The sequence below is a fragment of the Cydia amplana genome, chromosome 6 (genome assembly GCF_948474715.1).
Source record: "Cydia amplana chromosome 6, ilCydAmpl1.1, whole genome shotgun sequence".
Taxonomy (NCBI): domain Eukaryota; kingdom Metazoa; phylum Arthropoda; class Insecta; order Lepidoptera; family Tortricidae; genus Cydia; species Cydia amplana.
The window spans coordinates 6,213,992-6,236,115 of NC_086074.1; the positions used below are offsets into that span (position 1 = coordinate 6,213,992).

Consider the following 22,124-nt stretch of genomic DNA (forward strand, 5'->3'; position numbering starts at 1 on the left):
GTGCGGCGCCGCAGATTTCTGCGGTGCCGCGCCGGTATTTTCTTTTGAAATGATTTGCATCTTCATTCATTATACGAAGATATGGGTTCACCCAAAATTTTCTTTCCAATTGTTTTTTTATTTCTGCGCCTTCTTAATAGCGCTGGCAGTACACCGAGAAATTCAGTAAAATGTTGCAAATGATGTCAAAGGTATGAAAATCGGTACGATTGATATTTAGGACATTTGAAACAATTTGACCCGAAGCACCATTAAATAAAAAAAACGAGACGAGTTATCTTTTTTTTGTATGGAATTTAAAAAAAACTGTTTTGAAACCTATCGTGTGTGGTATTAAACGAAAGGGCTTTCTGAGCCGATTCCAAAATATCATATCATTACATTTCAGTCATTTTTTTTTAATTATAATAAAAATAATTTTCAAAACATACCAAGTTTGGTCTTCTCCAGATACAATACCGTTCAATATTTTTTTGTAAAATATACCTCAAATTATACCTAATATCCTCATATCTAAGCCTAAGAAAGCAATTTTGAAAATAATTACATGAAGTATTTTTTTTTTAATTTTTCAATTTTACAAAGTGTGATCTACGAATCTCTCAATTAAATATTTAAATAGAAAGCATAGTTTTTCCAGAAAGTCGCTTATATCTCGGAATCTATAAGTCGTAGTAAAAATTATCTATGTAAGAATTAACTGAAAAAACTCACCTTTAACCCCCCCCCCCCCCCTTTCCCCGAGTTCTCCACCCCCCACTCATGAGAACTTTTTCTTACTTAAAGCTTAGATATTACCAAAGGAACATGTAAACCAAGTTTCAATACTCTTATTTTACCCGAATGACATTATGAGTAATTCGGCAGGGGTATTATTACACTTTGTAAAATTGAAATAGTATTTTATGCAACCGTTGTTTAAGAGAGGTCAAAAAAGGCGAATGGCGTGAGTAACAATTTGAGGCGAAGCCGAAAATTGTTAATAAAGACGCCACGAGTATTTTTTGACTCCGTTAAACAACGTTGCATACAAATCTTTTTCTACGACCAAGCACTTTGAAAAAAAAATTGTAAATTTAACAAATGTTTTTCATTCAACAAAAATAATACTTTAAACAAGTGGAATCATATAGGACATATATGTAGGTAAACAAACCAAAAGTATACAGCTAAGATACGCGACCCGGCCACCGCGCCCCGCGCCCCACGGCCGTATGGTCAGCGACACCTTCTAGTAACTCATGAGGCCCTGGTACTTGCTCTTAGTTAAATTACAATTTTGGATAGTTTTTTTTCTCTATTTTGGCCACAGTAGCCTATGGAGACTAACAAGCAACGCTAAGCGGTGTTCGTAGTCTATGGATCTTGCTATATTACGGGTGTCACATGCGCGTTTCTGACTTCTGAAGGAATTTTATTGTTTCTACTATAGAACCTAATGAATATTTTGTAAATTGGCAGCAATGCACTTAGTACTCATCTGTCAGAGATGACAATTAAAATTAGGTTGGCAACAATGTATTTCACACAATATTTTTTAAGTGGTAATTACACGAAGTATCGTAAAAGTACCAAAAAGATACTGCGTGTATGCACAAATACTTTTTTGGGGAATAGACTAAAGACTTGTCTTGACAACTATAACATAGGGGTTTAAATGTGTGTGTACGACCTTTTAAATGACAAATAAAGGTACGGGAATAGAAAAAATTAAAACAAATATACTAAATGTAAATATTTTCAAAATTGCTTTATTAGAATTAGATATTTATTTATTTATTTAATCTTTATTGGACAAATGAAAATACAAACGTACAAAAGGCGGACTTAATGCTAAAATGCATTCTCTACCAGTCAACCTTCGAGCAAATCAGATAACTTGTAGGCGGTGCAATATCATGTTATAATTACAAAACAAAGTAGGTACCTACTTTTACACAACTAAACAAATACAATGAATATAAATAATAAATAGATATAGATATGAGGATATTAGGTATAATTTGAGGTATATTTAACAAAAAATTTTCAACGGTATTGTATCTGGAGAAACCCAAACTTGGTATGTTTTGAAAAATATTTTTATTATAATTTAAAAAAAATTACTCAAATGTAATGACGTGATATATTTTTGGAATCAGCTCAGAAAGCCCTTTCGTTTAATACTACACACGATAGGTTTCTAAACAATTTTTTTTAAATTTCATACAAAAAAAGATAACGTCATAACTGCTCTCGTTTTTTTTATTTGTTGGTGCTTCGGGTCAAATTGTTTCAAATGTCCTAAAGATCAATCGTACCGATTTTCATACCTTTAACACCATTTGCAGCGTTTTTTGGCGAACCGCTATCGCTATAACAACAGCAAGAGTAGAACACGTGTGAAAGGATCCATGTCTGATTAAACAACTGGTAGTCGAATTTTATTCTTTACTATGCAGCGTGGTATCGCACGCGGCGCCGCACGCCGCTTGGCGGCACCGCGCGCGGCGAAACTCGCCGCTTTGCGGCACCGCGCGCGGCGCCGCGCACCGCTTTGCGGCGCCGCAGCGCGGCACCGCAAAATTTTGCGTTGCGGCGGGCGTCGCCGCAGAGCGGTTTGCGGTGCCGCAGATTTCTGCGGTGCCGCGCCGCGCGGCGGCGGCGGCGCCGCACCGCTGACATGTGGCCGGGCCCTATCTCGGTAGCTTATTATTACTTTGATAATATTCGTTACTTCCGATCATAAGCGGCAGTTTTATGGCTACTTTATAACCCTATAAACTTAGTCCTTATCCGTAATAATTACGATGCATTGTCACTCTATATGATGACACATATGATCTTCGTATCATAACTGCGATGTACTAGATATGCAATCTTGGTTAAAGTACAGTCACCTGCAATAATATGTTACACAACGAAAACTGCAAAAATATGTGACACGATCTTATTTGTAGAGCCATAAGAGCGTGTCATATATTTTTGCGGCCTTCGAAGAATAAGATATTATTGCAGGTGACTGTACCAACTACCAACTGAGTGTGCGCCTCAGATCAACCAAAATTGTGATCTCTGATTGATTACGCATAGTTTTCAATAACCTCTAGGTCACATACTGCGAACGCACATCTGCGTTCGGTGAAATTGAACATCTGTCAGTGCTGACAGGGTGGCAGATTGGAAGCGATGAAATGCGTAGTGAAACTTTGAATCTTGTAAACGTTTCTACCAGTAGGTAATGAAGCTGATCGGACCGAAGATGCGCAGTAGGTACAACTATGTGCAGATGAGCGGAGCGAGCGAGCGAATGCTTTTAGACGGATGAGAGCTGGGCGATAGATTCGAAGCAGAAATAACACATCTACAGATTATAAAAATTGCTTGCTCACATCCATTGCACGCTTTTCTCACTGTTTTGTGTTTAAACAAAAGACAACAGCGCGCTTCCCTAAACCATAGAGAACAAAATACATAAGAGTGCTTACTCCATACATCAGTTTTAGTACCAAAAAGACTATTAGCATCTAGCATCGAGTAGCGGAACTATCAGTACTGCTACATCTATTGTCAAGTAGCAGTACTGATAGTTCTACTTCTCGATGCTAGATGTAAACACTGAAATTAAGTCTGAACTGATGTACTTATGGAGTGAGCACTCTTGTCTTACTATATTTCTCTATGCCTAAACCCATCCACGTGAGCTGTGCCAGCATGGCTAGAAAAATGAAATAGATAGAGAAGTCCAAGCTCTCTAAAAATAATTATTATCTATGGGTACCTACACCAAAGGTAAAAATCGAATCCAAAGTTGATCCGAAGTCACAAAATAGGTACTTACGCTGCAGTAAAATCTTTCGGCTTTTCACATAAACTACACTGAAATAACCACTCACTCGCTGAATTCATGTTAAGGGTGCCCTACACAAATATTTACTACTGATTCAATGTACAAGATCGTGTTCTTTTCCACTAATTTATCACTAATTGTTCAGACCATGTTCAGACTCTCAGACACTGACATTGACAATGTAATGCTGGTGCTGCTGTCATGATTACAAAGACTACAAAGAGTAAGTATTTGAATAGTCACCAAAACGGCCAGCAATCTTCGCCATTGAGGTTTGTGTAGGTGTAGCGTAATTCCAGGATAGAGTCTGGGCGGAAAGAGAATATTCGTGGAATGTATGGGGCTAGGGTTTGCACGACGGATCCGAAATGTATGGGAAGATCCGCGGATCCGGATCCAGATCCGGATAATTGCATACATTTCGGATCCGGATTGCAAACCCTATATGGGGCCCAATACATTCCACGACTCTTACTAATAGTAATAAGCAATAATAAGTCCAGAACTAGACAAATAACACGTTTGCGGCGGGAGGTGTATTCTTTCTATGCTCTTTTGCTTTCTATTATTAGATTACCACAATATTATGACTTAGTAGTAGGCAAAATCAAGAGGCGAAATTGCAGAATAAGTAATAGTTATTTGTACAACAAGAGATCAAATTAAGTTTGATATTTCTTCGAGTGCTTATTTTGAGTCCCGTGCAAGCGAAAGATTCTATACTAATTTAGAATCTTGAGCGTAGTAAGGGACTCAAAAGCGCACGAGATGTAAATAACTTTGATCTCGTGTAGTTCACAAAACTTTTCACCTCAGCAGTGAGAACATATTAGAGAACCCGAAAAATGTATTCCTTCTTCATCACTTACCTCTATTCACTCATGTTTTCTTAAGATATACCAACAATTAAGTTTTCACCTCAGCAGCTCGTACGAGGGTACTTTGCTACTTAAAAACAGTGAGCAAAATCGCATTCTGCTCATTTTGTCTCATTCAGTGAGCAAAATGCCATTTTGCTCATTTTGTCTCATTCAGTGAGCGAGCTGCTGAGGTGAAAAAAAAATAACACCTATTTAAAATATGTTTCATTAAGTAATTAATAAAATGTATTTTTTACTGCACGAATTAAAGGGACACCCTTTAAAAAAAAGTGTTTTTCATCAATTTCAAGTCTTGCGTCCTTTTTGGGACAACCTTTATAATCCATATATCGCTATCCTATCCTATCACATATATGTATGCAAGTGGCCATTGCGGTTGTTTCAATTGGAAAACCACAATCCATATGTTAGTTTGTAGTCATATCGCTAGTATAAGTATAGTGTTAATCTAATTCTTGAACATATTGCTGTACGTCAGTAACCACAGCGTCGATTAGATTTAATCAAATTGCTTGTGCGTTGGCAGCTTGGCACAAGGACGATACATCCTTAGCTGGCCCGCCTTAGCTCTATCTAATTGTGTCATTCTATGCTGCGATTGAATGCATACATTATTATTAGAGCCTGTGCGGAAAGAGAAAAGTCGTGGAAATTATTGGGCCCCATATATTCCACGACTCTTCTCTTTTCGCACAGACTATCAACAAGGCAGTCAATAGGTAGGAAGAAAAAGTAAGTAAACAACTACCAAAGCTATTTCTGTGTATACATAAGATGGGTATCTACTCAGTCGTATACCACGTTCAGCCAACAGAATGATCATGATCAAATAATGAAGTATCTGTTCTTTTCTTGTTAAACCTTCTTCACGGTAAATCTGAGTGTACACTGATTTGATTAATGCTTACGTAAAATTGTATGGGGTGAGGAATTGTTTGGAGCTATTGTTACAAATGAGGTCAAAATATTCCAAATCAAAAAGCCTTATGTTATGTGAAGATAGACATATTTCTTAGCTTGTTTATATGTAGGTATGTATACGCCCCTTTGTCGTTTATCTTTTATCGTAATACATGCCATCATGCAGTACCCAAAAGAATATTTGATTTCCAAGTCATGACCGCCTACGGCATATATTTAAATGTTTTTAACATTTGATTTAACAAATGGGTCACTTTTGTTACAAATCACACGCTGAATAATAAAGTAAATCTTTATGGAATTACAGTACCTATTGTATTCTAATGACGTAATGACTATTCGTTAGGTAGGTGTTCTTTAGTTGGTATTAAAAAAATGGTTAAGCATTGACCACTATTTTCAGCTCGGATTTTCAGGGATATATAACAACATCAAAATCAACAATATCAATTCATAACTCATAGGAATAGAGTAAGGTGCAGTTTTATAACTTCGAAAGCGGGGCAATTTTGAAAATAGAGATTGCAGTAGTGTACCTAAGTGTTGCCGAAGAGTGCCGAAGCGTGAAGTGTGCTTTTGGTAGATTACCCCGCCTTCGTTTATCCCAATGCACCAAACGATATGGCACCTAGCTACACATATTTATGAAGTCGATTAAATATTTAAATATGGGAATCCCAAATCCCAAAGTAGGTGTATTTTTATAGGACAAAAACGGCATTCCCAGAACGTGAACGGACTTTATTTGGAACTTATGGCATGGTACATGTTACAATTTACAGGCGGAAGTCTCGTTCTAACACATAGGGTTATAGAAAGAGACTTCCGCTTGTAAATTGTAACTTGTAGCTTTATAAAATAGGCCAATGCTCTAGCCATTATCCGTTAAATTTTTGTTTAATTTTCCTAAATTAAGAATTTCATCTCGGAATTGAAATTGGTAATAAACTTAGGAGATTCAGAAGACTTGGGACTCAATGTTCCAGGGCTGCAGCTGCAGGGATACTAAATAGAGAGAAGCGAAAAATTTAGCCTTCTTAACATGTGGAAATACCTAGTTCCTTTATTTTAGTTTAAGTGCGTCAACGGTATTCTACGACCTACGTTGCCATGAGTGAAAGAGAACGAACACAGTATTACGATTTTCAATTGTCACTTAATTCACAAACAGTAAAAATACCTATGTATCATCATCATCAACATCTTGGTACCTAACGGTAGGTACCTCCAAACTCTACTATTACATAAAACGTCATATGTAATAGCGAAACCACTGACGCACGCTCGGAAGTCGGTAAACGATAACACGTCATAAAATGCTTAAAAGATACTTAATTTCGAATAGAAAGATAAACCAAGATAATTCCTAATCTAAATACTCACTTATAGCTGTTTTGGTGCGCACGTTCCGCGAGTAGCACATAGGGTGAAGGATGGCCCAGTACCGGTCCACTGATACAGCTACCAGGCAGAAGATGCTGATGGTACAAAGCATCACTAGCAGCGACACCGTGAAGAGGCAGGCATGGAGGTTCCGTGGAAGGCCCACGGAAGCTAGGATCGCGAAAGGGATCCCCAACAGGCCCACTAATAAATCCGCCACTGCCAAGGAAACTATATAATAGTTAGTGCGACGTCTCAACCTCCTGTCCCTTCTAAACACATGTATCACCATAGCATTGCCGATTATCGCCACTAAAGCTACCAGGATCTCTAAAGTCGTGTAGGCCGCGTACAGCTCCGGGGTAGGAGAACGGTGCCCCGGCGCTGTGGTTGTGGCTTCAGGAAACTCTGTCACCGCTTCTGCCATACCGTCAACTTTATGGATTTAACCCATAATTTCACTGCTTGCGAAACAAGTCGCAACTTTAAAAACTACACTGAACTATTTACTCACGAATGTACAGTTTCATAGTAGGTTTAAATAGTAGAATGTATATTTTTGTCGTAAACTTTCGCCGACTTATCGTGCGGTTATCGTGGATCACGAAGCGCCGAGCGCGTGTTCCGCCCGCGAGTCTTCCCGCCACTGCGGCAAGCGCGAACACGCGCCCGCCGGGACGCACGCCCGAGATCACTTGTTGCCTTGCAACCGTGGATGTTGCTTACGAATGTTATAGGAACATGGTTTTAGAAAAGGGACATTATTTATTATTTTAGCAATTGACAACGAAAATCAATATGAAATGTAACAGATATTGGCAGATTCAATAACTGCAGGCCGTCCTATTTCCTCGATAGCTCTGTGGGCTTGTGCATCTACTGAGAACCAAATATAGAACATACGGCAAAATGTAGACTATAATATGTTCTAGTAACTGATAACCTGACAATCCCTCATGTTTTAACCTTTTCAACGCTTTTCGTCCCATGCTAAAATGTGGCTTATACGCCAAATGGTTGCAATATGAAGAGCGAAAATGAACCTTATCTGTCAGCAGGAAAATTGCTTTGACAGCGTCCGTCATAGCCTTTTTAGTGGCTGTTGGCGTCATGGGCACGACAGCACTCGACCACTTTAGTGGCTCTTGGCGTTGAAAAGGTTAAATAATCATTTTTAAGGTCGGCGCAATAACCCTGCGACCGTGATTTGATTCGACGTCGACAACGATATTTGATGGGTCTCTGCGCCGATTACGCATATAGATGAGCGCTGGTCTAGCAAAAGCATAAAAAATCGTATTCCGATATAGGTAGGTACGAAATAAAAATCATATTTAAAAAAAAAGTATTTCGACTGAATTAAAATTGTGGGCATGTTCCGATGGCCTAGCAAGGTTTGGTAATACCTAATTCCCAGTAGGTAATTACCACTGGTAACAACTTCAAACTTGGTGGTAACTACTGGGAATAATCCTCGAATCTCACCATAAATCTAAAATTGGTGTGGCTTTCCACACAGAAATCCTTAATATGGTTCAAGTGCAATAAAGGACATTTCCGTCTGAAATTCCAACAGAAATTCTTATAGTAACGTTCTTACTGCAGATGAAACATTAGACCAGTGGTTCCTAACCTGGGGGTAATTACCCCCGTGGGGGTAAAACTGGTATTTTACGGGGGTAATAAGCTAACCTAATATAACAATACAACAAACGTACACGTTTTATTTTTTATTACCATTGGCAGGAGGGGTAAAATCAGGTTCCCTAGTTAGACATAGGGGTGACCGTTTTCCTCGATCGACCGATTTAACTGATTATCCCGTATAGAACGGCCTTATAGCGCAGAATAATATAATAGGACGTCGCGGAATAATATAATTAGAGGTGGATTAAAGACATACTTCAGTACCAAAAATGGTATATTTCTCGAATATTATTATCATTATGCATGGGTACCTACACTTTAAACAGACTTCAAAATCATCAAAATATATTCTCTGTAATACCTAATCCAGCATTAAGTTCACATGAGCCTTACTTTGAGTTCAACTCATATTTAACGTAAATAAAAAATCATTATTATTATTTTATTATGATACGAAGAATACACATAGATACAATATTAATTTATCATTAACAGGTATTCATCAATCGCCGAGGAAGTAACCAGAATTTAAAGGAAATTCTATTATAAATGAATATGTTAATAGTAAACGTTTTCAATGCTATGACCATTTGCAAAATAAAATGGGTGTTTTCTCGGAACAATCAAGGGATTCAATTTTATATAAAGTGACCTATTTTCATTTAATGTGTTTACCTAAAAAAGGTATTAAAGCAGTTGTCACAAAACTAACGTCCTACCGCCATCATCAGAATATCGAAAATGTTTATCTGCCTCTGCATCACTCTTGCATTGAGATGTGCGGTCGTCAATGTCAAACATCATACATTTTGTGACAAAAGTGACAGACATGGCCTAATTAACATAACTTCGGCTTTCAAGTTAAAATTAAATGCTAAATAATTTAATATGATGGACATAACCTATCCACCAGGTGCACAGGTATCCCCATGTCTAGTAGCCTTGCCCTTGGCATTGAGTCTAGAGTGGGATATAAATGTAACATAGCCTCCCAACACATCTCACTCAACTTTGGTATACAAAGCCAAACTTTATACAAAATATTATTTCTACTAGCCGCTTCCTCCTTAGGCTCAATACCTCCAAATACATACATGCAACCTTGTGAAGTCACTGTAGACGAATGAAAATATAGAGGGTTTGGTAACACAGTCATATGCATTTTATACCATTGCATTTCCGACAAATTAAGCCTCCATATATCTTCGAATACAGAATTTCCATCAGATCCTCCTGCTACAAATACTTGAACACCAGTTGGTGTGTCTATCTGGACAGCGCTGTGGCATTTTCGTGGCAAAGGGGCCACAGCTACTCCCTGGGTGTCATCAGCTTTCGGTGTTAACATAGACCATGTTCTAGTTTGTAGGTCAAACACTGGTATCTCCATGAGTTCAAAGGCCCATTCACCTGTCCCGCCCCCTATTATGTATAATTTGTCATCAACTCTAGCAACTTCATGTCTGTACCTTCCTATAGGCTCTTCTTCACCTCCGGTACCTACAAAAACTGACTCCCAGATCAATGTTCGGAGATCTAACCTGAAAAAAAAAGTAATATAGGTCAAATCTAGAGAAAACCAAACTAATACCAATAAGGCCTAGTTTCCTCTCTGGTTTGGATGGTCAGATGGCAGTCACTTTCATAAAAACTAGTGAAACCCAGGCATGAGCTGTGGCAAAAAGCTGGGATAACACTATGAAGATGATAAATTAAATAATAACAAACATTAGTAAGTAATTGTTTAAATCTTATAAAAATGAAGAAAGCAGTAAAAGTTGCTATAATAACATTTACCTGTATATATCACTGTTGTAAGCAAAGCCATTGGTGCCACCAATAGTATAGAAATATCCATCATGACATAATATGGCCTGGCCATATTGTCCCGGTGGCTTTGAACCTGTTGCTTCCAGCAGTAGCAGCTTAGCATCACCTGGACTCGCCTTCCATGCAATCACATCATTACTACACTTGTTACCAAATGGTGCACCAGTCCCTCCAAATATCTAAAAAACATGTTACTTAGTCAAAACCTGGCAGTTACCTTGTCAGTAGAAAATAAGGTCTCATGATCTGGCATCAAGATGCAAGTAATAACTATTCTTATTGGCCTTCTTAATAAACCATACTAGATCTGATGTTCCTTATCGCCGCTATACTTACTCAACCTCGTATCTGCAACACTCATTTGATGACAAAAACACCTGTATTCCGAATGAAAGAAAAGCGACATTTCCATCAAATGATTGTTGCAGATATGAGGTTGAGTAAGTATAGCGACGTTATATAGTTTCTATTGTCTGGGAGAGGACACTGACTTCTGTAACACAGGTCTTTACCTAGCTCAGAAGTCAGGGACTTCAACACCTGCCTTGTAACTTGTAAAAAAAAATTATTTTTATTGGCCAACCGACAAAGTGAGATTTTTCACGTATGGTAGAAATAATTTTAGCTATATACAAACCATCAAGTATCGGCCATTCATACACATAGCATTAGATGCTAACTCTTCTGGCATATTCTCCACGACTTCATGTTCCGTCCATCTGCGAGTTGCAATCGAATAACTCCAGAGCTCTTTAAAAAGCGGTCGCTCCGGTGTCCAAGTCGGATTTGCTCTCTGTATGCTTGTTCGAGGGAGTGAAGGGTTATAACCGCCAAAACAGTAGATATTTACGTCATCGCATGCTATTCTATGTCCACTTCGGGGTCTGGGACACTCTGCGCTACGAAACTTTACTTCAATAACCTTAAAAGGTTTGAAAACAAAGTCTCTTCTCGATGAAGTCATTTCGCCGACTGTAACAGCATGTAGATGGCTATTTTGGCTTATGGAAATTTCGAGTTAGTAGATTTAACTAATTCAATCTACATAAAATCTTCAAATCACGATATTTTATCGGATAGGTTTACGATATTATAACAGCAATAACGAAATAATGAAAATTCCGATTTCACAAATACGAACATGGACATCAACATGACATTTGAAAAGGAGTTGATGTTTCCAAAAATGTTGCAAAAGCATTTCATTAATGGATCGTTTCAAAGTGAGTACTTTTTGCTACGTATTAAAGCTCATACTTGGAAGTCGAGTTTATTAGAACATTAATTAAAATAGCGCTATATGAGACATAGATATATCATATTCGACATTAAAGCCACAACACACTATCGCACCAAGGTCGCAGTGCGGTGCGATAGTGTTTTGTCACTTTTTTAGGGTTCCGTACCCAAAGGGTAAAAACGGGACCCTATTACTAAGACTTCGCTGTCCGTCCGTCCGTCTGTCACCAGGCTGTATCTCACGAACCGTGATAGCTAGCTAGTCAGTTGAAATTTTCACAGATGTATTTCTGTTGCCGCTATAACAACAAATACTAAAAACAGAATAAAATAAAGATTTAAGGGGGGCTCCCATACAACAAACGTGATTTTTGACCGAAGTTAAGCAACGTCGGGCGGGGTCAGTACTTGGATGGGTGACCGTTTTTTGCTCTATTTTTTGTTGATAGTGCGGAACCCTCCGTGCGCGAGTCCGACTCGCACTTGGCCGGTTTGTAGGCGTATTTCTAACCAAAGTTTGTAAAGGCCCCAGTACACAATGGGCCATCGTCGGCTACTCCAAGGGACGCATTTATGCGTTAGAGAGAGCAAGTGATATTGCTATCTTATTCTACGCATGGCTGCCATTGGAGCATAGAGAAAAAAATACATAGAGTGCTCACTCTATACATCAGTTTTAGTACCAAAAAGACTATTAGCATCTAGCATCGAGTTGCGGAACTATCAGTACTGCTACTTGACAATAGATGTAGCCACCGACCGGAAAGTCTTATGCTGTTGAGATAAGACTTTCCGGTCGGTGCTACATCTATTGTCAAGTAGCAGTACTGATAGTTCCGCTACTCGATGCTAGATGTAGACACTGAAATTAATAGTCTGAACTGATGTATGGAGTGAGCACTTTTTTTGTCTATGCTTGGAGTGGCCGGCAATGGCCCATTGTGTACTGGGGCCTTAACTTACTGCATTTTGCTAGGTTTTGCTTATGCTGTTTTGCTCTATAATTGGGTTAGTGCTACTGACAGAATTAGTGAGAGGCAAACAGTGAACTTGTAAGCTTACCGCCCGATATGCCGGTGGTTACCTTTAGGATGTGTAGTGTCGGAACCCGCTGGGCGGGTTCTTTGTTGGTAGTCGCTTTCCTCTACAAAGCGGGAAACCGCCGGGATAGGCTACGAGCGTAGCGCTACGAAAACGTTGGCAGTGATGTGTTAAGGGCTAATCATAAGCCGCAAACAGCTTTCAGGTAGTTTAAATAAAATGAAACAATAGCATATGCAGTCACATTTTTATTTCAATAGAGGTCACGATACATGTACGTTTTTGAATAAAAGTACAAATATAATGTAAACATATCACTACATAACTTTGTTATAAAATTCCAGTTCACTAATTCGACAGGAAAATAAATTAGCTTTTAGTTAATTTGTTGCACAAGCCTTTAGTTCTTGTCGTTTTAGCGATGAGCTAAACACTAAAAAAAACCGCAAACATTATAACACAATTTATTACCGATCTAACAAAATATAGCTGGTCAACCATATCTTGTCAGTAAAAAAAGGCGCGAAATTCAAATTTTCTATGGGACGATAGCCCTTCGCGCCTACATTTTTCAAATTTGCCGCCTTTTTCTACTGTCAAGATCTGGTTGACCAAGTTTAAGTATAACATCAATTGTTACTAAAGAATCTTTATTTATTTTTGAAGCAAAAATTAAACTTTTATGTACTTATTTACTTCAAAAAAAAAAGCGGAAAATGCTCACCAATGAAGGGTCCCATGAAACAGCTAATTGTTCTATTTTTTATAGATATATATTATTATGTAAGCACGTCATTTCATTATTGTAAGTGAATAGAGTCAGACCGAGAAAAGTCTGCAGCGATTTTAATAGCCCACGCAGTGCAAGTGTCATTTTAAACGTCAAACTTCTATGAAATTACGACGTGTAAATAACACTTGCACTGCGTGGTCTATCAAAATCGCTGCAGACTTTTCTTGGGGCTGTAATAGACAGTCTATGCAGCGCGGTGCATACCGGTAGCAAACAAAACTTTATGTTTAGACTTTTTGTTTTTCTTTGAGGACGGGGCAGAGATGTTGGACTGCAGGGCGGCCTCGATGGCGTCGCTCAGCACCAGCGCGCGGGGGGCGGAGCCCTCTACCGGGGGCGCCGGCGGCGGGGTCGACACGCGGCGCACCCGCCAAGTACCGGAGGTGCCTGCCATCTGAAAAATACGACGGAAGTTATAAATATGGTATTAATGGTAAATTATTTAAATGAGCAATTCTTGTTTATTTATTTATATATATATATATATATTTCGGGGATCTCGGAACGGGAACGGGTCTAACGATTTCGATGAAATTTGGTATGTAGGGGTTTGCGGGGGCGAAAAATCGATCTAGCTAGGTCTTATCTCTGGGAAAACGCGCATTTCCGAGTTATTATATGTTTTGCTCGGTCACCCAGATATTGGTAAATTATACACTCGTTTATTTAGTTACTAGCGACCCGCCCCGGCTTCGTACGGGTTAACAAATTATACATAAACCTTCCTCTTGAATCACTCTATTAAAAAAAACGCATCAAAATCTGTTGCGTAGTTTTAAAGATCTAAGCATACAGACAGACAGACAGTGGAAGCGACTTTGTTTTATACTATGTAGTGATTACGAAATAAAGCAGTAATAGTATGAATATGATGTAATCTGGTACAAGTAATACAATACACCTGTATATTCATGAGACGGGAGAGGGACCAATACTACACGCTGCGTAAATGATCACTTTAATCAACCATACGCTGTTTTAAAATAAAATAAATTTGCAGCCTAAGATAAATTATATCAATAGATAACGCTAGGGCCGTTTCGTATTTGTTAGATTATCAATTTATTTAATTTCAATCGATGTATGGGGCTATTCATAAATTACGTCATTTCAAATTGGGAGGGGGTCTGGACATCGGATGATGGTAGTATGACGTAGGAGGAAACGGGGTCATTCGATGCATGATTTTTGGATGATTATAGGGGGGGGGGGGGGGGGTGGAGGTCCAAAATAGATGACGTAATTTATGAACAGCCCCTATGTATATATATATATATATATATATATATATATATATATATTTCGGCGATCTCGGCAACGGCTCTAACGATTTCGATGAAATTTGGTATATGGGGGTTTTCGGGGGCGAAAAATCGATCTAGCTAGGTCTTATCTCTGGGAAAACGCTGGTTTCTGAGTTTTTATACCCAGATATTATTTATAAAGTGAGAAATATACCTTAGCAAATGATAAACCCGACGAGGAAGCGGGAACGGCGCTCGGCGACGGAGTGGGGTCCGGCGGAGACCCCGGCACGGGGTCAGGTCGGGGCGGGCTGCCGAGCGGCGGCGGGAAGTGCTCCGCGGACGTGAGGTCGGGGCGCGGCGGGCCCTCGGCGGCGCGGCGGTGCGCGCGCTCGCGGCGCCGCTCGTCCCGCGCCAGCCGCGCGCGCAGCCGGGAGCGACGGTCCAGCTCTTCTGTAACAATCAACAGGTCTATTGCACTTTCATGCCCATGAACGGCACGGATTAGTGTAAGTGTAAGGCCTGAGTGGACGCTCGAGTTGGGCGTGCAGCGGGGCGGGGCGTGCGGCGTGCATGTTAAACAAATGCAAACGTATAGGAGCGGCCTTAGTGCACGCTGCTCGAATCACTTGGGAGCTCGACGCCACGCTGCACGCCCCGCCGAACGCTCCGCTTCGAGCGTCCACTCGGGCCTTAGGCCTTACACTTAGTCCCGTAGTACCGGCGGCGAGGTCGGAACTGTGCCGCAGGTTACCTACCTCTCTGTTTTATACGTATCTCATGTATGCCGGAACCGACTATAAGGTCGAAATTGGACAAAGATTCGCGGCAGTTCCTTCTTAGATTTAATATGAACCAGAGGGAAAGTGAAACCGAAATGTGCTAGCTCCAGTAGACTCGCAGAAAGCTTGTTTTTGATTTACAATAAACAATCGATAAATTACTAAAACGTACCCGAGAAGTTTTTGATTGCAGCTTCAGTGACATGAGGTGGATTAAGATCTAGTTCCACTATGTCAAAAGAACAATTGAGTGGCAAGTGGGCAGCGTACGGCATATGCTTTCTGGTCTGAAAGTAAAAAAAAAAAAATTCTCGAAGGATTATTTCATAACTCGCATTATGTTACAAAATAGTTTTTAATATATTTCGTTCATTTATCCCTTCAGGTCCCATATTTATTGTTGAAATATATTACTCATGTCAATTAATAAAATTCAAGTAGAAAAAATGAACGGTTACTTTATTAAACTATTTACAACAATAATTATTTCTATGATAAGAATTTCATTGTTGCGACAAGAAAACTTGTGTTGCCACTGTGTTGTTTTTGTTTGCTTTTAATTCAATTATATTCATAAGCGCATTGTATATGCCTACTTGAGAATAATAAACTATATTTCTTATCTCGTTGTTGTCTTACCTGTTCAACAAGTGATAATGTTTCTCGATGCAGAACGCGACCGACGATGGTTGTCGGGGCGGCCGCGAGCGCACCCCACGCCGCGTTGAGCATCCGCACGTTCAGGCTGTTCAGGAACACTTGTTGGCCGTCCGCAGCTGGCAACATTACAAATATTATACGAAACAGCCTTCACACTAACTCGGGTCGCTAATAATAATAATAATAATAATAACGAACGGTCTAATAGCGAAGAGTCTCGACCAACATCTTGAGAGACTCTCGCTAGGTGGTTGGATCAAGGGTCAGATGCAGAAGGCGGTGATCTTGGACACGGCGCGGATAGTCCGCCGATTCCTCTCTCTGCAGCCCTGACCACCGGCAGCTTGGGCCTTGCCCCGCTGCTGGCGGCACCCTAGGTTAGGTTTTTTATAATATGTTTATACGTATTTTGTATTGTTTTTGTAAGTGTTTTTGTATTTTATTTTTATATCCATATTATAAAATAACCTAGCCTAAGAGTTAAAATAAATAAAGATAATAATAATAATATTCTTTATTGTGCACCATACAATTAAAAATACACAGAAATTAAATACAGATTAAAAGCTAGGTAACAACAGGCGGTCTTATCGCTAAGAAGCGATCTCTTCCAGACAACCTTTCAGTAGCAGGAAACTAAGGACTAACAACATTGAACGGGTAGTGCCGATATACATTTAATAAAAAATAGAATTAAAATAAAACAAGACGAAAACCATTACATACTTTAATATAATACATAAATACAAATATAATAAATACATATATACATACATACATAAAATATTATACAGGCATAAATAAAGGCAAAATTAAGGCAGCGAAAGGTAATGTGATTTTAAAAGAAATTTGAAAATGGGAAGGGATTTAGCACGTCTAATGTCTAATGGCAAAGCATTCCACAACCGAACAGCACGAAAAGTAAAAGAGTTTATACATATAAAATTTTGATGAAGAAGATGGTGGAGCAAGGAGAAGTTTCTCCGCACACCGCACAGAAGAAAGATAGCTGAAACGCTGTTTAAGATATAGGGGGGTAGTAGGGTTGAAGAGAATATTATAAAGAAGAACAAGAATATGAGAGTTGCGGCGATGGCGAATAGGGAGCCACTTGAGCTGGGTGCGAAATTCAGAGACGTGGTCATATTTGCGTAAGCCAAACATGAACCTTATACATGCGTTTTGAAGGCTAATGAAACGTGAAATAATTGGGTTTTCTAATTATACATAGTTAGGGCACAGTATAATAAAGAGTACTAGCATACAGTATGGACGCTCCCTGCCTCCCGTTGAAAGTGCCGCCCACCCGCTGAGACCCGCTCTCGGTTACCTCACAGTTACCCTACAATGTCTTATCTCACTCACACAAGCATGGTACGCGTTCACCTACACGAGCTTAGGCTGTGTGCGTAGGAACGCTTTGGTTTCATACATTTGATCGCCAGTGTCCGAGGTGTGGTTAGGGAAAGGACTACCCTGTTATAATTTTCAACTAACTGAGCATAGCACAAATCCTTTGCACACATAGATTCTATAGTAATTACAATAAATTATCAACCACTGAATTAAGCAAATTAATTGATATTTACAAGAATTATCTGATAGAAAGTGTATCATTTAAATAAGCATTCACTTTTTAACGGACATTAAATACACACACCAGACAGAAAATAAGCATTATAGATAAATTTCCTATATAGTACAGTTGCACATAAATTCATTGTAAATGATCATTGAAAAAATTGCAAGGTATATTTACTTACCCTGATAAAAGTAGAAGTATTTAGCTTGATTCTGCTTGTCAGCATCAGTTAAAGTAATATCTTTAAACTCTTCAGTAGCCTCAGTGCAATCAATCAACGGAAACTCTTCAGGTTGATTTTCATTTACGTTATCTAAATTGAACTCGGGTGCATCTGGATTTAAGCCGGACCCAACATCAGTCACTTCTAAATGCTGCATTTGTTCTTGCACAATATCTATACAGGCAGCACCTTCTTCTGTCACATCAAACCAATCCACCCTGTTTTGATTCACTTCTTGTTTCTCGTATACTGTCGGAGCATCGTCTAACACCTCTTCTTTAATTTTAGTGACATCACATTGTAAATTAATTGACTCCTCCTTCACCCTTAACAACTCTAATGCCTGTTCCATGAATACAATCTCAGTTGTATCTATCTCTGCTAATATTTGGTTTTCTATTTCCATCCTTTCCCTCTTCAATATGTCATGCACCTAAAATTGAAATTTAGTATTCAAAATACAAATCCCGCCCTGGCAGGTTTACTTTGCTGTTGTAAATATTTCTGTAGTTTACAGTTTACCATTTTGACAACTGATTGATTGCTTCAAAATCCCCAACTGAACACAATTGTGAATAGTCTACATATCAACTTTGTCAAAATCTAAATTAACAACTGGCTACTCCAGCTAAATTTTTCAGAAAATCACAACAAAACTGGACTGTACACTTGTACAGTCTAAGTGACACAGCAAAATACATAACAGCAAAATATGACAAGTATGAAAGGGTATTTTTTATTTACCTGTTGTTTATTAGCAGCAAAGAATTTGGCATATGGTGCATCATTAATACAATCAAGTGGCAACACTGCTTCTGCTGCCGTATCCCGCGCCAGCCCGCGTGGCGGCGCCACCTCCACCACCGTGGAACCCCGCAGACGCCGCACCAAACGCATGCTTATCTAGGAGGGACATTAGACATTATGACGTTAGACGTTTGCCGACCAAAGTCGTAAACTTTTTAAAGATTTTTTACGTTTTTGCGAATCAAACATGCAATAGGTAGCTTATTAATCGCTTTATTATTACTTACTTAATTTTACTACTTAATTTTACAGTACATTGGTGTTACAGCTAACACTGCTGTAAAATTTGATTTCAATAAATATCAATATCAATTATGTAATAGATATTAACAGTTGGACATAAGTGAAATTAGGAATATCAATGGATGAAGATACTTTTAACTTTGTTTAAGTAGCCAAAAGTCATCATCTTCCTCGCGTTGTCCCGGCATTTTGCCACGGCTCATGGGAGCCTGGGGTCCGCTTGGCAACTAATCCTAGTAATTGGCGTGGGCACTAGTTTTTACGAAAGCGACTGCCATATGACCTTCCAACCCAGAGGGTAAACTAGGCCCGTATTGGGATTAGTCCAATTGGGAAAAGTAGCCAAAAGTGAGGTTAAAAAAAAATGCTTTTGTAATCTCTCAATTCTTAAGTCACTCAACCCAAGTTTTCAGTTCACCCAATCCACTAGTTGAAATTAATTAACTACAGTTTTTAAGTATTAAAAGCATTAGTACCTCCTCGGCAGGTGATTCCCATTGCACCACCCTTGTTGGCTTCATATCTTTGACCTGAAGAGGTGCATGACAGACTGGACATGGTGGTGGTTGTTTGTCATGAGTCTCAGCATAATGCATGACACAGGGCCAGCAATACACGTGGCCACAGAGACCGGTGCGGCCCGCCACTGGAGCTCCCAGGCAGATAGGGCACTCGGTGCTCCCGGTGCTTCTAACCACCTGTAAAAAAATACATGAATAAAGATAAATGCCATAGAAGCATGGCTACACAAATGCCACATTTTGCACTTTCTAAGCGCCAACTGCAGTAGATATCACCAGTTTTAGGAAGCTCAAGTGCCGCAAATGTTGTTTTTAGTGTTGTAAGTACTCTCAAGGGTTAATTTTGTGGGTGACTTAAAGAGCCGAAATTGTACCCCCAAAGAGCCGCATGTAGCTCACGAGCCACGGTTTGTCAACCAATTGATTGAAGTGGCTAAATCATCACAAAAGTAATAAATAAAATTTAAATGTTACAAAGTGTTTGTAACTGAATTTGAGAAAATGCATTTATGGCAGTCAGTGGCTTCACCCAAATAATTAAAATTTGTATATCAAGGACAAAGAAAAGAGGTATAGACAAATGCTTACAATCTCTTCAATTTGCTCCCACTTGATAGGCACATCAGGATCCAGTATGTTAGCCCTGTAGTCTCCATCCTCTTTCACCACAAACTGGCAACTAGAAAAAGATTTCTATTTAGATACATTCTTCTGAAATATTTGGGGGACTCTAGTATTAGGGTGGATCTACTAATTCTTGTTATTCTATCTCATCAGCTAGGGGAAAATAGTAGGACAGTTTGTTAGAACAGTTTTACCATGTCTTACCATGCTTAGTAAATGGCCAATTATGGAAAGGCCATATTTATATACAAAAAAAATAGGATTGTACCATGTCAATGAGTGACAAGAAAAAATCATTCACCCGTTTAGCTCTACATCAAAAATGCATTGAAATAGTTTAACTTACTAAGCACGCAGATAGAGATCGTGACTATGCCGGTGTGCAGTTCTCTGGACACCCTGACGACGCGGCACTGGATCTCTTCTGTCCGTACCCCCGCGGGGAGTATACATGAAGTTCAGCAAATGGTTCCAGTTTTGCTTCTTGCTTCCAGGTGCATACACAGACCCTATTTCAGGGTCTTCATCATCTCCTAACCTGCATCATCATGAGAAACATTTAGAAAAACTTACAATAAGGTTTAAGTTATATCACATGTTATATTATACAAGCCTTACATGCATGTAAGGATCTCAAGCTCTGGTTAAGACTGAAAGGTCTGAAAGTAATGCAATTAGAAATGGTTGTGTAAAACCAAGCACCTTTTGACTCATAACGTCACTTATGTAAATTCGATGACAATGCAATAACAAAGTACCGTTATCAAACAAAGCACCTATAAAATGCAGCTTTTACACAGCATATCTGGCATTACAATAAAATATATAACATGCATATTGCATAATCATTATTTGAATGTTTACCTGGCGATCTCCGCTCCACCCAAAGCGTAGTTGGGGGCCCCGCGAGCCCGAGGTCTCCGGTCAATTTGACACCGACCCCTCTGCGCTGGTACATTCTTCCGATTAGGCTCATTTTTAGGAGCGCTTCCAGGACCTTCGCGTTTCTTGTTGTTTTTTGGCCAAGGTTTGTGCGTTAATTCTGAGATCAAACATAAATAATCAAGTCACCTGACACAACATGACATAAGAAACATAACAAAAAAATGTCATCATATTAGAACTTGTGTGACCTTCATCTTTTGTACTCACCCGTACTTTTTTTACCATCGACGGCCGAAGCCCTCGATTGTAGTTGAGATGAGCGGTTGATAGACTTCTTGTCCATTTTGGATTCTTCCAACATCCACAAAAACAGCTGAGCGGGATGCTCCCCGAGGAGATGACGATTTTACGTAAAAGGGCGACATTTTAGAAAGCCATGTTTATAATCCGACACAAGGAAAAAAATTAATCCTTTGTAGAAATACACTTTACCTTAGCGGTAATGGGTTGTTGCAAAACTCTTTACACAAAAAAGGGAGTAGATTCTACTCCCTTTCGTCGCTACCGACGAAAATATTATAAGAAACTGTGGTTCACCGCGTGCCGCTAATATGGCGACTACACAAAAATTAGGAGACCGTCTAGGCGTCTAGTATGATTGCGCACTTCCTAAAAATATTTAAATATTTTTGAAGTCCCGCAAATTTTCCATTAGATTTATTTTCATAACAACTTTTATTTATTCCTAATATTAGTATATTTTATTGACACATATTCTTTCAAATTTAAAAAGTAATACAATTGACTACTTTTACCTAGAAGTTTTTGTTTTGCTTTTGTTGTGTTGGCATTTTGTTGGTAAGTGCGGTCCAAATCGAATCAACTTGTTTTTAAATAAGTGTGCTAGTTTGGCCAGAGACTGTCTCATTCATGTCTCATTTCAAACACAGATAGAAATGATCATACTGCCTTTGTCTTACTCTCGTACA

The 22,124-nt window shown here is 39.1% G+C and overlaps 3 protein-coding genes across 3 annotated transcripts in view; all 3 read right to left on the reverse strand.

Moving 5' to 3' along the window:
* The window catches only part of LOC134648678 (adenosine receptor A2b), a 170,139-nt gene extending 162,430 nt beyond the window's left edge, over nt 1-7,709 (reverse strand). Inside the window, exon 1 of the mRNA XM_063503179.1 lies at nt 7,015-7,709. Coding sequence (XP_063359249.1) covers nt 7,015-7,441 — 427 coding nt within the window. The 5' untranslated portion in view covers nt 7,442-7,709. The remainder of the gene's footprint in view (nt 1-7,014) is intronic.
* A 1,803-nt stretch (nt 7,710-9,512) lies between these two features.
* LOC134648720 (kelch domain-containing protein 10 homolog) lies at nt 9,513-11,593 on the reverse strand. The gene is made up of 3 exons (XM_063503227.1): nt 11,129-11,593; nt 10,459-10,670; nt 9,513-10,202 (listed from the first exon to the last, which is right to left on the reverse strand). The coding sequence occupies exons 1-3, from the start codon at nt 11,453-11,455 to the stop codon at nt 9,545-9,547; spliced, it is 1,197 nt and encodes a 398-aa protein (XP_063359297.1). The 5' UTR covers nt 11,456-11,593; the 3' UTR covers nt 9,513-9,544.
* Nucleotides 11,594-13,743: 2,150 nt separating this feature from the next.
* Nucleotides 13,744-21,766, reverse strand: LOC134648721 (E3 ubiquitin-protein ligase RNF10). Its single transcript, XM_063503228.1, has 11 exons — nt 21,403-21,766; nt 21,115-21,292; nt 20,597-20,788; nt 20,215-20,305; nt 19,582-19,803; nt 18,800-18,958; nt 18,014-18,488; nt 16,230-16,366; nt 15,763-15,877; nt 15,023-15,261; nt 13,744-13,958 (listed from the first exon to the last, which is right to left on the reverse strand). The coding sequence occupies exons 1-11, from the start codon at nt 21,494-21,496 to the stop codon at nt 13,749-13,751; spliced, it is 2,112 nt and encodes a 703-aa protein (XP_063359298.1). The 5' UTR covers nt 21,497-21,766; the 3' UTR covers nt 13,744-13,748.
* Between the last annotated feature and the right edge of the window lie 358 nt (nt 21,767-22,124).